At 47.1% G+C, this 16,509-nt stretch overlaps 1 protein-coding gene across 2 annotated transcripts in view; it reads right to left on the bottom strand.

Annotated features, from left to right (window-relative positions):
* LOC148141169 (uncharacterized) overlaps positions 1–16,509 on the bottom strand; it is a 47,109-nt gene that overhangs the window by 28,184 nt on the left and 2,416 nt on the right. For both annotated transcript variants that reach the window (XM_087978468.1, XM_087978467.1), the window contains exon 2: positions 11,752–11,930. In XM_087978468.1, coding sequence (XP_087834594.1) covers positions 11,752–11,872 — 121 coding nt within the window. In that variant the 5' untranslated portion in view covers positions 11,873–11,930. The remainder of the gene's footprint in view (positions 1–11,751; positions 11,931–16,509) is intronic.

Below are 16,509 nucleotides of genomic sequence, written 5' to 3'. Positions count from 1 at the left end.
ATGGGAAGGTCCTGGGGAGTGTTGCTGAACAAAGAGATCTTGGAGTGCAGTTTCACAGTTCCTTGAAAGTGAAATCATAGGCAGGGTAGTGAAGAAAGTGTTTGGTGTACTTGCCTTTATTGGTCTGTGCATTGAGTACAGGAGTTGTGACGTCATTTTGCGGCTGTACAGGACATTCATTCAACCACTTCTGGAATTCTGCTTTCAGTCCTGGTCTCCACGCTATCGGAATTATATTGTGAAACTTGAAAGGATTCAGAAAAGATGCAAAGATATTGCCAGGGTTGAGGGATTGAGCTATAGGGAGAGGCTGAATAGATTGAGGCTGCTTTCACTGGAGAATCAGATGCTGAGAGGTGACCATAGAGGTCGATAAAATCGTGAGGGGCATGGATAAGGTAAACAGCCAGGGTCTTATTCCTGTTTAGGTGAGTCCAAAACTATAAAGCACAGGGGTGAGGGAAAAGATTGAAAAGGGATATTAGGGGCAAAGTTTCAAGCTGAACGTGGTATGTGTATGAAATGAGCTGCCAGAGAAAGTGTGGAGACTGGTACAGTTACAACATTTAGATTAGATTACTTTACAGTGTGGAAACAAGTCCACACTGACCCACCGAAGTGCAACCCACCCAGACCCATTCCCCTACATTTACCTCTGCACCTAACACTATGGGCAATTTAAAAGGCATCTCATTGGATATGTGATTGGGAAAGGTTGAGAAGGCTATGGGCCAAGTGCTGGCATATGGGACGAGATTAATTTAGATATCTGGTCGGCATGGACAAGTTGGACTGAAGGGTCTGTTTCTGTGCTGTACATCTCTGACACTAATAAATTAAAATTAAGATAGGTTTCTCTTTTGAGCATCTGAGCATCTGGAACAGTTTGCAAGACAGATGGATGCAGATTCAGTAGTTATTGTCAAAACAAATTTGAAATTTAACTTTTTTAAGGAAGGATTTGGAGGGCTATGTCCAAATGGGAGGGGAGTTGGGACTGACTGGAACCATCTCCAGAGGGAGAGAGTACAGCCCCAATGGGCTGAATAGATCCCAGCCCCTGTGCTCTGTGATACTGACCCATTCACTGTGAATGATGAAGCTCATCACAGGACAGAGCCGTAGAGATGTACAGCATGAAAATAAACCCTTTGATTAAACTGGCCCATGCTGACCAGATATCCCAACCCAATCTGGACCCATTTGCCAACACTTGGCACATATCACTCTACACCCTTCCTATTCATATACCCATCCAGATGCCAAATGGTATAAAAATTGTACCAACATCCTCCACTTCCTGACAGAAGATTCCCCATACACGCACCAACCTCAGTGGGGGAAGAAAAATGCCCCTGAGATCCATTTTAAATTTTTCCCCTCTCATCTTAAACCTGTGCCCTCTCATTCTGGACTCCCCCACCCCAGGGAAACGACCTTGTCTATTTATCCTACCCATGCCCCTCATGATTTTATAAACCTCTGAGGTCACCCCTCAGACTCTGATGCACCTGGGAGGATCCCACCACCCAGGTCACAATAGGGCCTGGCTGATTGACACAGCTTCAGACCAATAGGAGAGTTGGCGTGATCCTCCAGTCAATGGGAGTGAATGAGGGGTGGGTCCAGCAGGCCAATACATGACCATTAGCTTTGCAGGTGAGGTGTCACTGTGAGGGGGGACTGAATGTGAAGGGAGTGGGAGAGACAGCAGATACTGGGAGAGAGAGATAGAGTTAGTGTGGAATGGAGGGTTGATAAACACTTTCAGTCTGCTGGACCTGAATTAGATACTCCGGGTAAATTAGAACCAAAAGAACTGCAGATGCTGTAAATCACACACGACAACCAGTAGGCACTGGAAAAGCTCAGCAGATCTGGCAGCATCTATGAAGAGAAATCGGTTCGTATTTTCGATCCAGTGACGCTTCCTCAGAAACTGATGTTACAGAGAAAAAAAATGTTGGTTTATATGTAGAAGGTAGGGGTTAAGGAGTAAATGATAGGTGGGGATAGAGTCCAAAGAGAGAGATAGGAGCAGTTGGACAAAGGAGTGGATAACGATCTAACGGGGGAGAGGGTGAATAGCTGTTTATGGGGACTGTTAGTGTGTAACGGCAGTCTATGTAATAACAAGGCCTGGTATGTGGGGTAGGGGGCAAAGACACTAGGACGTGGAAGAGTTCAGGACCTAAAATTATTGCATTTGATGTTGAAACCAGAGGGTTGCAGGGTCCCCAAGTGGGAGATGAGGTGTTGTTCTTCCAGCTTGTGTTAAAGTGTGGCGCTGGAAAAGCACAGCAGGTCAGGCAGCATCTAAGGAGCAGGAGAATTGACGTATTGGGCATGTCAGCACTTCATCAGAAATGTGGAATACGGTTGAGAGATAAATGGGGAAGGGGTGTTTGGGGTTGGGGGAAAGGGAGCTAGGGAGGCAATAGGTGATTGTAGATGGAGGGTAGTGGTGAGAGGGTGGAATGGATAATTAGAAAGGAAGATGGACAGGTGGGACTGTTCAAGAGGGTTGTGCCGAGTTGGAGGGTTGAATCGGAGATAAGGTGGGGGAGGGAGATGATGCCATGTGGTTGAAGGTTCCCAAGGTGTTCTTCCTCCAGGTGTCAGGTGGCTCGGATTTGGGGGTGGAGGAGTTGCATGTCCTTGGCGGTGGGGGGGAGGGGGGGGTGCTGAAGTGGTCGGCCACAGGGCGGTGGGGTTGGTTGGTGCATGTGTCCCAGAAATGTTCCCTGAAATATTCCACTGGTGTCCTGAGAGCAAAGACACAATACGTGAGGTGTTTGGGTGGGCAGGGAAATCTATGCTGGATGTGGGAGGATCCTGTGGTGCCTTGGATGGAGGTGAGGGGAAGGTGTGGGCACAGGCTTTCCACCTCTTGCAGTGGCAAGCGAAGGTGCCTGGAGTGGAGTGGAGTGGAGGATGGATTGGTGGGGAGCGTGATCTAACGTGGAAATCACAGAAGGTATGGTGTCTGTGGAATGCTGAAAGGGGTGGGGAGGGAAATATATCTCAGGTGGTTGGATCTGATGGTGGAAATAGTAGAGGATAATGCGTTGTATCTGGGTGGAAGGTGAGGATGATGGGATTCCATCCTTGTTGCATTTGGAGGGGTGGGGTTCAAGGGCAGTGGTGTGGGAAGTGGAGGAGATACACTGGAGGGCATTGTTGACCACGTGAGGGAAAATTGCAGTCCTTGAAAAAGGAAACCATTTGGTATGTTCTGAAGTGTTCTTCCAGCTTGCGTCAAGCTTCACTGGAACACTGCAGTAAACGTGAGACAGAGATGTTGGACAGGGAACAGTCTTGTGTGTTAAAGAGCAGGCAACTGGAAGCTCAGTCTTTTTTGCGGCACAATGTAGATCATCAGCCACCATTTCCTCCACCACCACTGATATGCTAGAAGGTTCCTGTCTCCTCCATTAACAGCTTTCCACCTTCCCACTCATTTATCTTTCCAAATGTTCCTGTCTCTCTTTGGGCTCTGTCCCTACCTATTTGTTACTCTTTAACCCCTATCTCCTGCAGTCCAAAGATGTGTAGGTCAAGTGAATTAGCCCAGCTAAATTTCCCATAGTGCTCAGGGATGTGCATTAGTCTGGGGAAATGGAGAGTAATATGGTAGGGAATGGGTCTGGGTAGGATTAACTTTGGAGGGTGGGTGTGGAATTGTTGTGCCGAAGGGCCTGTTTCCTGAAGGGATTCTAATTTTCCCAGCTGTCATCGATTCTGAGGAAGGGTCATGGGACCCGTTATGGCCCTTGGTGTGTGCAAGAGGAGGAAACGGGAAAGAGGAGAGTGGCAGCAGAAACCGGATGAAATGTATCAGTGTAGACTGGGAGGGTTTAGTTACACTCTGTGCAGGTCTGAATTAGAAACTCTTGGTCCTACGTTTGCAGCAAAGAGGAAGATGGCTTGGGCCTCAGGCAGTGAGAGAACCTGTGTTATGGCTGCCATCTTTATTTGGGGCAAGGTACAGCAAAGAGCATGTGTCCTCTTCCTGGGTCGGGGCGGGGAGATTTGAAGAGGAGCATTTACACATCAAACACAAACCAAGAGAAGTGTTTGCCTTCACTATTCATCTTGCACTGACTGTGAGCTTTGTTTTATGAATTCATTTTATAGGATATTAATTGAGAATAATTGAGACTTGGATCTCAAAAAACAAGTTTCTACAGTCAGCGGAGTCATCAGGATATGAATATCATTGACATTAAACTGTGGAATGAGAAAGGTTTGTCTGTTCTGACTGTTGGGAAAATATCTTCACTATTTTTGTCAAGCCAAAAGCAGCAAGATGTTCAAGTTCATGGTTGGATCACCCTTGGGGTATGTGTTCAATTCTTGGCCCTGCAGCTGTGGAACGAGGTATTGGCCTGAGAGAGAGCACAGATTTGGGCGGCACGGTGGCACAGTGGTTAGCACTGCTCCCTCACAGCGCCAGAGACCCGGGTTCAATTCCCGCCTCAGGCGACTGTGTGGAGTTTGCACATTCTCCCCGTGTCTGCGTGGGTTTCCTCCGGGTGCTCCGGTTTCCTCCCACAGTTCCAAAGATGTGCAGGTCAGGTGAATTGGCCATGCTAAATTGTCCATAGTGTTAGGTAAGGGGTAAATGTAGGGGTATGGGTGATTTGCGCTTCGGCGGGTCGGTGTGGACTTGTTGGGCCGAAGGGCCTGTTTCCACACTGTAAAGTAATCTAATCTAATCTAAAAAAAAATTTATCCAAATTACACCTTTTGCAGGAACTGTCAGATTTAGTCTCAATCATCTATTTTATAATGTTAATCTGTAAACTCCCTACTTCCAATTCTCTGCAAATTTCTCATTGAAATTCCTTGTGGACTCAAATTCCAGCACCATTTCAGGTGGAACATTCCAGATTCTGACAACTGTCTGTTCATTCAGAAACTGCTGAAGTCCATTTTGACTCTGGGGTTACAAAGGGCTGAATTGAAAGATGCAATGCTGGTCCTGAGCTCCCATTGAGGTGCATTGGAACAGTACAGGAGGCTGAGGGAAGTGTAGGTGTGAGCAGACACGGTGTGAGTAGGTGTGGGCGGCACGGTGGCACGGTGGTTAGCACTGCTGCCTCACAGCGCCTGAGACCCGGGTTCAATTCCCGCCTCAGGCGACTGACTGTGTGGAGTTTGCACGTTCTCCCAGTGTCTGCGTGGGTTTCCTCCGGGTGCTCCGGTTTCCTCCCACAGTCCAAAAGATGTGCAGGGTCAGGTGAATTGGCCATGCTAAATTGCCCGTAGTGTTAGGTAAGGGGTAAATGTAGGGGTATGGGTGGGTTTCGCTTCGGCGGGTCGGTGTGGACTTGTTGGGCCGAAGGGCCTGTTTCTACACTGTAATGTAATCTAATCTAATCTAATCAGACAATGAAAATGGCAGGGCTGCACCAAGAGTGCTGCTTGGCTCAATGAGAGTGTTTTGGAGTTGGGTGTAAATAGTGAGGTGAGACAGGGAGAAGGTGAAGCTGAAACTCAGTTTTAGTTCAGGCCTTTCAGAAATTCAGTCCCAATGGGAATAGCCAGTTTGTCAGTGATACCTGGGGAGTATTTAAGTTTTTAAAGTATGACATATCAGCTTAAATAAAGTTTTTTTTTGTTATTATAATGGACATGTTTGAAGTGAAGGAAGATTGCTCACTCATTTCAATTCGCTTAATGGGAGTAACTGGATGAATGTAGAGAGATGTTGTGACAAGGCACCTCAGAGCTGTGGTGTGCTCTTCTTGCACAATGTGGGAAATATGGGACGCTTCCAGTGTCCCTGTTATGTGTGCAGGAAGGGTTCCCATCTGCAGTTACTGGGAAACTGCTTTTCAGAGTTGGAGCTGAGAGTGGACTCACTGTGGAGCTTCTGCGATACTGAGAATATTATGGACAGCACGTTTAGTAAGTCTGTCACACTGCAGGTGCAGGTTACACAGGAAGAAAGGAAATGGATGACCATCGGATCAAGTAAAAGGCTCAGGAAGGGAGTGCAGGAGTCCCCAGTGGTCAGCCTCTTCTCAAACAGATACTGTATACTGCTTGGTATTCTGCAAGGGCGGGAATGGGTGGGGTGGCTTCTCAGGAAATCAGCAACAGCCAGCTTCATGACACCACAGAGAGCTCTGCTGCACAGAGCGGGAGGAAAGAGAGGAAACACGGCTATAGTGACAGGGGATTCAATGGTCAGGGTTAGGGCGGGCACTGCTGTGGCCACAGACATGAATCCAGGATGGTACGTTACCTCCTGGAGCTAGGATCATGGAGCTGCTGGAGGACATTCTGGAGCTGGAGGTTTAACAGCCAGTAGTGGTGGAACACACAGATACCAATGACATCGCTAAACAAAGGGATGAGGGCCTGAAAGCTGGATATAGGGAGATCAAGGGTGCATTAAAATGTAGCTCCTGAAATGTAATAACGCGAGACTTGCACCCAGTGCCATGTGCGAGTGAGAGCATGAATAAGAGGGCAGATCAGCTGGAGGTGTGACTGGGGAAATGGTGTACCAGAGAAAGGTTTAGATTTTTCAGGCACTGGGACTATTTCTGGGTGGGACCTGTACCAGCCTGACCGGTTACCCCTGGGCAGAGCTGGGAGAAATATCCTGGTGGGGGCTTTTACAGTTCCATTGGTGAGGTTATAACTAGCAGGGGGATGGGAATTAAAGTGTAGGCTTAGATGGGTCCGATTCAGGTCAGGGAGTGGGAGGTAGAATATTACTGAGGTATTCAGCAGCTCAAAGCCAAAGGAAAGGAGGATTAAACGAGGATTGAGTCTCTCTTCATCCATCAGTCCTGCCATCCCAGCAATCAGTCAACAAAACCTGGACCTGGCAAAATCGACGTTTCGGGCAAAAGCCCTTCATTCCTGATGAAGGGCTTTTGCCCGAAACGTCGATTTTGCCTGTCCTTGGATGCTGCCTGAATTGCTGTGCTCTTCCAGCACCACTGATCCAGAATCTGGTTTCCAGCATCTGCAGTCATTGTTTTTAACCTCCAAAACTGGACCTGTACAGCTCTCTGTCTCCAAGTGCTTCAGCAAAATGGTGGAAATCTGCAATAAAACCAAAAAGTGCTGGAGATCCTCAACAGGTCGGGCAGCATCTGAAATGGTGACAGATGCAGGAAACATTGCAGCCTTGAAGTTGTATAATGCCATCCCATAGTGTCCATTGCTCCAGGGAAAATATCCTCAGCTCCTCCCTATGGTTCAAATATTTTAATACTGGCAACACCCTTGTAAATCTTTTCTGAACTCTTCCAAGTTTCCTAACATATTTCCTATTGCAGGGAGACTGGAATTGAAAGCAGTTTGAGCATTCCAAAAGTGGAGAAAGTGAGGACTGGAGATCAGAGCTGAAAATGTGTTGCTGGAAAAGCGCAGCAGGTCAGGCAGCATCCAAGGAACAGGAGAATCGACGTTTCGGGCATAAGTCCTTCTTCAGGAATGAGGAAAGTGTGTCCAGCAGGCTAAGATAAAAGGTAGGGAGGAGGGACTTGGGGGAGGGGAGTTGGAGATGCGATAGGTGGAAGGAGATCAAGGTGAGGGTGATAGGCCAGAGTGGGGTGGGGGCGTGTGGTGTAAAATTCCAAGCAGTGGAATGTGGTGAAACGGTTAAAAATTATGTCCCAATACATGTGTGAATCTAACCGGAATGGAGGTGTTGCTTAGTCCCGTGTGAATCTTCTTATCTGTATGTAACCAGAATGGAATATGTTTTTTAGCCTTGCTCTGCTGTTCACATGAATGTTTATATCTGGAAGGGAGTATATCAGCTGGAAAAGTCTCCAGTTCGGTGAGTCTGCTCCGGGGTTACGTTTAACCGCCGAGCGTGGGTTGTTGGCAACCGCTCTACGAGAACTGACGGCTCCCAGTTTTGGTAATATGTAGAGTGAGTATAAGCCAGACCCGTTGTTTGGACCTGGTTGTGGCGACGATGCGGGGAATAAAATGCCCATATTCTAGCAGACTCGCCTCTTGGTCGTTTGTTCTGTGTCAGACTACTCTCCTACGAACCTGACCTTGAGAATTTTTTAAAACATTTGGCGTAGTCGGCAGGATCAATCGCAATTGAGGAGAGATTTTGATACAGAACAATGTTTTGGAAAACGACTAAGAAACCAGAAGAACAAACTGTGGAGGTCCCGACCGTCCCTGGATGGCATGGATGTGGGCATGTACGTGGCAGTTTGTTTGAGAAAGGATCCCAGTCCTGCCGAAGAACCCCTTGCCTGGGGTACAGCGGAGGATGTGGGCATGTCCAAAAGGCTGAAGCGGAGTTAACAGAATTGAATGGGATTGAACTGAACTGAACTGAGTGGAACTGAAGTGAATCAAATTGAACGGAACAAAATGGAACTGAGCTAAATTGAATTGAAATGGACGGAACTGAATTGAATTACACTGAATTGACTGAACTGAAATTAACTGAAACGAATTGAACTGAATTAAGCATAATGTAACACATGTATTGGGCCAAGCAGTGGAATGTGGTGTAAAATTCCAAGCAGTGGAATGTGGTGAAACGGTTAAAAATTATGTCCCAATACATGTGTGAATCTAACCGGAATGGAGGTGTTGCTTAGTCCCGTGTGAATCTTCTTATCTGTATGTAACCAGAATGGAATGTGTTTTTTAGCCTTGCTCTGCTGTTCACATGAATGTTTATATCTGGAAGGGAGTATATCAGCTGGAAAAGTCTCCAGTTCGGTGAGTCTGCTCCGGGGTTACGTTTAACCGCCGAGCGTGGGTTGTTGGCAACCGCTCTACGAGAACTGACGGCTCCCAGTTTTGGTAATATGTAGAGTGAGTATAAGCCAGACCCGTTGTTTGGACCTGGTTGTGGCGACGATGCGGGGAATAAAATGCCCATATTCTAGCAGACTCGCCTCTTGGTCGTTTGTTCTGTGTCAGACTACTCTCCTACGAACCTGACCTTGAGAATTTTTTAAAACAGGGCGGAGAGGTCAGGAAGAAGATTGCAGGTTACGGAGGCGGTGCTGAGTTCGAGGGATTTGACTGAGACAAGGTGGGGGGAGGGGAAATGAGGAAACTGGAGAAATCTGAGTTCATCCCTTGTGGTTGGAGGGTTCCTAGGTGGAAGATGAGGTGCTCTTCCTCCAACCGTCGTGTTGCTATGGTCTGACAATGGAGGAGTCCAAGGACCTGCATGTCCTTGGTGGAGTGGGAGGGGGAGTTGAAGTGTTGAGCCACAGGGTGGTTGGGTTGGTTGGTTCGGGTGTCCCAGAGGTGTTCTCTGAAACATTCCGCAAGTAGGCGGTCTGTCTCCCCAATCTCGAGGAGGCCACATCGGGTGCAGCGGATGCAATAAATGATGTGTGTGGAGGTGCAGGTGAATTTGTGGCAGATATGGAAGTGTCCCTTGGGGCCTTGGAGGGAAGTAAGGGGCGAGGTGTGGGCGCAAGTTTTGCATTTCTTGCGGTTGCAGGGGAAGGTGCCGGGAGTGGAGGTTGGGTTGGTGGGGGGTGTGGACCTGACGAGTGAGTTACGGAGGGAGTGGTCTTTTCGGAATGCTAATAGGGGAGGGGAGGGAAATATATCCCTGGTGGTGGGGTCCATTTGGAGGTGGTGGAAATGACGGCGGATGATACGTTGGTGGGGTGGTAGGTGAGGACCAGTGGGGTTCTGTCCTGGTGGCGGTTGGAGGGGCGGGGCTCAAGGGCAGAGGAGCGGGAAGTGGAGGAGGGCATCGTCGATCACGTCTGGGGGGGAATTGCGGTCTTTGAAGGAGGCCATCTGGGTTGTACGGTTTTGGAACTGGTCCTCCTGGGAGCAGATGTGGCGAGACGAAGGAATTGTGAATATGGGATGGCGTTTTTACAGGGGGCAGGGTGGGAGGAGGTGTAGTCTCGGTAGCTGTGGGAGTCGGTCGGTTTATCGTAAATGTCTGTGTTGATTCGGTCGCCCGAGATAGAAATGGAAAGGTCCAGGTGGAAGGTGTTGGTAAAGTGGATGAACTGTTCAACCTCCTCGCAGTAGCACGAGGTAGCGCCGATACAATCATCGATGTAGTGGAGGAAAAGGTGTGGGGTGGTGCCAGTGTAGCTGCAGAAGATGGACTGTTCCACATATCCTACGAAGAGGCAGGCATAGCTGGGGCCCATGGCTACTCCTTTGATTTGGAGGAAGTGGGAGGATTGGAAAGAGAAGTTGTTCAGGCTGAGGACCAGTTCAGTCAGTCGAAGGAGGGTGTCAGTGGAAGGGTACTGGTTGGTACGGCGGGAAAGGAAGAAGCGGAGGGCTTTGAGTCCTTCGTGATGGGGGATGGAGGTGTACAAGGACGAGATGTCCATGGTGAAGATAAGGCGTTGGGACCGGAGAAGCGAAAAATCATGGAGGAGGTGGAGGGCGTGGGTGGTGTCCCGACCGTAGGTGGGGAGTTCTTGGACGAAGGGAGACAGGACCGTGTCGAGGTATGCAGAGATGAGTTCGGTGGGGCAGGAGCAGGCTGAGACAACGGGTCGGCTGGGGCAGTCAGGTTTGTGGATTTTGGGCAGGAGGTAGAAACGGGCAGTGCGGGGTTGTGGGACTATGAGGTTGGAGGCGGTGGATGGGAGATCCCCTAAGGTGATGAGGTTATAGATGGTCTGGGAGATGATGGTTTGGTGGTGGGAGGTGGGGTCATGGTCAAGGGGGCAGCAGGAGGAGGTATCCGCGAGCTGGCGTTTAGCCTCAGCGGTGTAAAGGTCAGTGTGCCAAACTACTACTGCGCCTCCCTTGTCTGCCGGTTTGATGGTGAGATTGGGGTTGGAGTGGAGGGCTGTACGTTCCGAGGGTGAGAGGTTGGAGTGAGTGAGAGGGGTGGAGAAGTTGAGGCGGTTAATGTCGCGGTGGCAGTTGGCTATGAAGAGATAGAGGGCGGGTAAGAGGCCAGCGCGGGGTGTCCAGGTGGATGCGGTGTGTTGGAGGAGGGGTCGTCAGAGGGTGGGCGAGAATCCTGGTTGAAGAAGTTGGCACGGAGGCAAAGGCGGTGGAAGAATTGTTCGATGTCTCGCCGCGTGTTGAACTCGTTAATCCGAGAGCGTAGGGGAATGAAGGTGAGGCCTCTGCTGAGGACTGATCTTTCATCCTCAGAGAGGGGTAGTTCTGGAGGGATGGTGAAAACACGGCAGGGCAGGGAGCTAGGACCTGGTGTGGGGCTGGAGCTGGTGGCGGGGACGGAGGTCGGCGTGGGGGCGGAGTTGGGCATGCCCGAAACGTCGATTCTCCTTCTCCTTTGATGCTGTCTGACCTGCTGCGCTTTTCCAGCAACACTTTTAAGCTCTGATCCCCAGCATCTGCAGTCCTCACTTCCTCACTGACTACAATACCAATTTTGGTGTCACCTGCAAACTTACTAACTGTACCGCCTCTATTCACATCCAAATCATTTAAATGAATGACGAACCAAATCCAGAAAACAAAATCCATTTCTCTGGGTTTGAATGTGCTCTGTGTAAATCCTGCCCTATGACTCTCTACCAGGGAGGGCTGCACATACACCCCTCTGAATCTTGCCCCCTATAAAGCTGGCGGCCGCACGTGTCCAGTGAATCATTGCCCCGAATAAAGATGGTGGTACTCGAGTCAATCGCTAGATGAGGCATTTTCGCGTTTGCTGCAAAAACGAGACTAAGTTTCAAATTGTATTTTCCGATGTGCACCAAATATTTGTAAAACCTCTCAGCCCATACCAACACCATTTCCCTCCCGGTTGCTGCTGTTTATTTCTTTCCTTACCGACAGGGCTCGGCCCGCACATCCGCGGATGACGTCCTGCCCCTCGTTCACTCTGATTGATCGAAGGGCCAACTGCCCCACCAGTTCCGCCCCTGTCCTTCCATTGGTCCGCCGCTGACATCAATCATCCGGGGACTATTGTTGGCTGGAGCATGCACAGTGCTTCGTGGCTTTTGTTGCTGTTCATAAATTACATGAGTGAGGGACAAAGTTAAAAACACACAACCACCTGATGAAGTTGCAGCAACGCTCGTGCTTCCAAATAAACCTGGTGTTCTGTGAATTTTAATTTTGTCCATCCGAATCCAACACCAGCACCTCCAAGTCACGAGTGAGGGAGGAATGCATAACATCTGAACTGGGAACAGAAGGCCATCCTGCCCTTTGATCTTGCTCTGCCATTCAATAAGATCTTGGCTGATCATTTCGTGGACGCAGAACCATTTACCCATGTTCTCACCGTATTCCTTAATTAATTATTTCTTTTAAAAAAAAATCTATCTGAGCTTTAAAAACGTTTACTGAACTAGCATCAACTACTTCCCTAGGCAATGAATTCCATTGAGGTTAAGAAGTTCCTTCTCAATTCAGTCCTAAATTTGCTGCCTCTAATTTTGAAGTGATGCCCTCTTGTCCTAGATTCACCTGCCAGTGGAAACATCCTCTCTACTTCTATTTTATCCACTTCATTCATTATTTTATATGTCTCCATTCTTCTGAATTCCAATGAATATAATCCCAATCTACTCAGTCTCTGTTAAGCCAACCCCCTCAACTCCGGAATCAACATAGATAACCTCCTCTGCACCCCCTCTAGTGCAAGTACATCCTTTCTCAACTGAGGAGATAAAAACTACAGGTGTGGCCTCACCAGCACCCAATACAGCTGGAACATAACCTCTGCTTTTCAGCACAATCCCTTCAGCAATGAAGGACAAAATTGCATTTGCCTTCTGAATTGATTGTTATACCTGGTGTCCAACCTTCATGCAGAAGGATACTCAGGTGCCTCTGCATATCAAATAATGCAACTTTTTAAAATTCAAGTAATAATCTCTTTTTTCATGTTACTCCAACCAAACAGTATGACATTACATATGACCGACTCACTCAATGTATTTATGTTCCTCTGCAGAGTTTCACAGCCCTCTGCACACTTTGTCCTGCCACTCATCTTAGTGTCATATGCAAACTTTGACACCCTACAAGTGGTCCCCAACTCCAAATCATCTGTATCAATTCTAAATAATTGCAGTCCCAACACTGATCCCTCAGGCACACTACTAGTCACTGATTGCCAGCCAGAATAATACGCATTTAAGCCCACACTTTGCTTCCTGTTAGTCAACCAATCTTCTATCCATGCTAATACTCTACCCCTAACGCCATGCACCCTTATATTATGCAACAGCCTCTTGCACAGCACCTTGTTGAAGGCCTTTTGGAAATCCAGGTACACCGTATCCACTGGGCTCCCGTTGTCCACCTTGCTTGAAATGTCTTCATAGAATTCCAAAAGATTTGTCGAGCATGACCTGCACTTCATGAACCCATGCTGTGTCTGTCCAATGGGACAATTTCTATCGAATCCCTGCTATTTCGTCCTTGATAATAGACCCAAGCATCTTTCCCACTACAGAGAAGAAGCTAACTGGGGTATAATTCCCCATTTTTTGTCCACCTCCTTTTTAAAATAGTGGTGTCACTTTTGCTGCTTTCCAATCTGCTGGGACTGCCAAAATGTCCAGTGAATTTTGGAAAATTACTGTCAGTGCAATAGCTATTTCTCCTGGCATCTCTTTTAGTACCCTGGGACACATTCTGTCAGCGCCAGGAGAATTTTCTATTATTAGCTCAATTACCTCCAACAGTCCAAAACGAGCTGTTCTGTAATAATGATAGTTTTCAAATCCTCACCTATATTTGTCTCTTTGTTAATTACTGGCAAGATATTAGTATCCTCCACTGTGATATGCCATAACTAAATGCTCCTTCTGTTTTTCCAAAGGACCAACATTTACTTTAGCCACTTTTTTCTCATTATGTTTGTTTATATAAACTTTTGCTATCTGTCTTTATAGTCTGTGCTAGTTTATTTTTCTCATGTTCTATCTTACATTTCTTTGCAGCTCTTCTGTGGCTTTCTGTTGACCGTTAAAGTTTTCCCAGTTCTAGTTTCATGCTGGTTTTGGCCACTTTGTATGCCTTTCAATTTGATCACTTTCCTTAGATACCCATCGCAGAGAACGCCTTTTCTTACAGTCCTTCCCTTTCACTGGAATATACCTTTGCTGAGGACTTTGTAAAATGTCTTTGAAAATCTTCCACTGCTCATCAACTGTCCCACCATAAAATCTTTGTTTCCACTCTACGTTATCCAGGTTCTCCCTCATTCTATTGTAGTTCTCCATGTCCAAGCACAGGACCCAGGTATTAGATTTTATCTTCACACTCTCCATATGTATTAAATTCAACTATACAGTGATCACTTCTTCCGAGAGGATCCCTAACTCTGAGATCACTAATTATTCCTGTCTCATTGCATAGGGCCAGATCTTGGATAGCTTGCTCCCTTGTAGATCCTTGTAGATCATACTGTTCAAGTAAAATATCACAGATACACCTAATGAACTCCTCAAAGCTACCCTGACTGATCTGGTTTGACCAATCTACATGTAGATTAAAATCACCCATGATAATAACCATACCATTTTTACAGGCATCAGTTATTTTTTTTGTTTATTGCCCATCCCAATGTGATGTTATTATTTGGTGGCCTATACACTGCGCCTATCAGTGACTTTCTTGTTAGAGTTTTGAATGCATCATTCCTGTTTCTCCTAATGTACGGCAAAAATAACAACTACTTGTATTGTATGGAATCTTTCACAATGGCAAATCTCCTAAGGTGCTTCATGGATGATCAAAACATTGATTCAGGAGAATGATTATTTAAAAAAAAAAATCTTAAAGGAGGATAGAAAAGGTTAGGGAGGCTATTTGACAGACTTCTGCCCTTGACAGCTCCAATTGTGGAGTGATGCAGGTGGGGTGGGTTGGAAAGGGAACATGCAAAGGGGAAACGGAGGAGTGTAGGCAGTGTATAAGGTCTTAAGGACAAAGGAGGTTCCAGACTGAATCTTCGAGGAGAAAGTGAGGTCTGCAGATGCTGGAGATCAAAGTTGAAACTTTATTGCTGGAACAGCACAGCAGGTCAGGCAGCATCCAGGGAACAGGAGATTCGACGTTTCGGGCACAGGCCCTTCTTCCTGAAGAAGGGCCTGTGCCCGAAACGTCGAATCTCCTGTTCCCTGGATGCTGCCCGACCTGCTGTGCTGTTCCAGCAATAAAGTTTCAACTCCAGACTGAATCTGTCTGGCATAGACAGTATGGCTGCCTCATGGAGTTTAAAGCACTGCGATGGGTCCATGCAAGTCATGTTAGTCAAGGATAGTATAATGGTTGCTGAGAGTACTTTTGATGAGGACTCTATTACTGAGGTAGTCTGGCCTGAGGTTAGAAACAGGAGAGGAGAGGTCACACTGCTTGGAGTTTTTTTATAGGCCTCCACAGAGTTCCAGGAAAGTGGAAGAGAGGATTAGCAAAATTATTCTGGGTAAAAGCAAAAGTACTAGGGTGGTCATTATGGGGAACTTTAGCTTCCCCAACATTGACTGGGAATACTATAACTCTAGTACGTTGGATGGATCAGTTTTTGTCCAGTGTGTACAGGAGGGTTTCCTGACACAGTATGTTGAAGGGCCGACAAGAGGGGAGGCCACATTGGATCGGGTGCTTGGTAATGAACCACACCACGTGTTTGATTTAGTTTTAGGTGAGCACTTTGGAGAGAGTGACCATAATTCAGATACTTTTAGTTTAGCGATGGAAAGGGACAGATACATGCCACAGGTCAGGAGTTATCGATGGGACAAGAGCAATTATAATGCGATTAGGCAGGAATTAGGATGCATAGAATGGGGTAGCAAAATGCAGGGGATGCAGACAATGAAAATGAGCTGGTTTAAGGAACAGGTATTGCATGTCCTTGATAGGTATGTCACTGTCAGGCAGGGAGGAAGTGATAAGATAAGGGAACCGTGGTTTACTACAGAAATTGCATCTCTTGTTACGAAGAAGAAGGAGGCTTGTGTTGATGAGGCAAGATGATTCAGATGGGGAGTTACAGATCAGCTAGGAAGGATTTAAAGAGAGAGTTAAGAAGAGCAAAGAGAGGACACGAGCAGTCTTCAGCAAATAGAATAAAGGAGAACCCTAAAGTTTTCTATAGGTATGTGAGGAATAAAATGATGATTAGGGTAGGAATAGATCCAATCAAAGACAGAAGTGGGAAGTTGAGTGTGTACCCTGTGGAGATCGGAGAGGTTTTCACTCGGGAAAAGGAGAATATTGTAGAGGAGAAGAATGTGGTACAAGATATTAGACTAGAAAGGATGGAGATTAGTTAGAAACAGGTGTTTTCAATTCTAGAAGGAGTGAAAGTAGACAAGTCCACTGGGCCGGATGGGATTTATCCGAGGAATCTCTGGGAAGCTAGGGAGGAGATAGAAGAGCATTTGGCTTTGATATTTGAGTCGTCATTGTCTCCAGGTTTGGAGAGGACTGGAGAATTCCAAATGTTGTGCCTTTGTTTAAGAAGGGCAATAGAGATGACCCAGGTAATTCTACACCAGTGAGCCTGACTTCTGTTGTCGGAAAGGTTTTGAAAAGGATTATAAGAGATCAGATTTATAATAA

This window comes from Chiloscyllium plagiosum, unplaced genomic scaffold (assembly GCF_037043375.1).
Source record: "Chiloscyllium plagiosum isolate Xiang-an unplaced genomic scaffold, Cpla_swu_hap1 HiC_scaffold_34, whole genome shotgun sequence".
Lineage (NCBI taxonomy): Eukaryota > Metazoa > Chordata > Chondrichthyes > Orectolobiformes > Hemiscylliidae > Chiloscyllium > Chiloscyllium plagiosum.
Note: the sequence above shows the minus strand (reverse complement) of the source record. Positions and strands in the feature narration are given on the sequence as shown.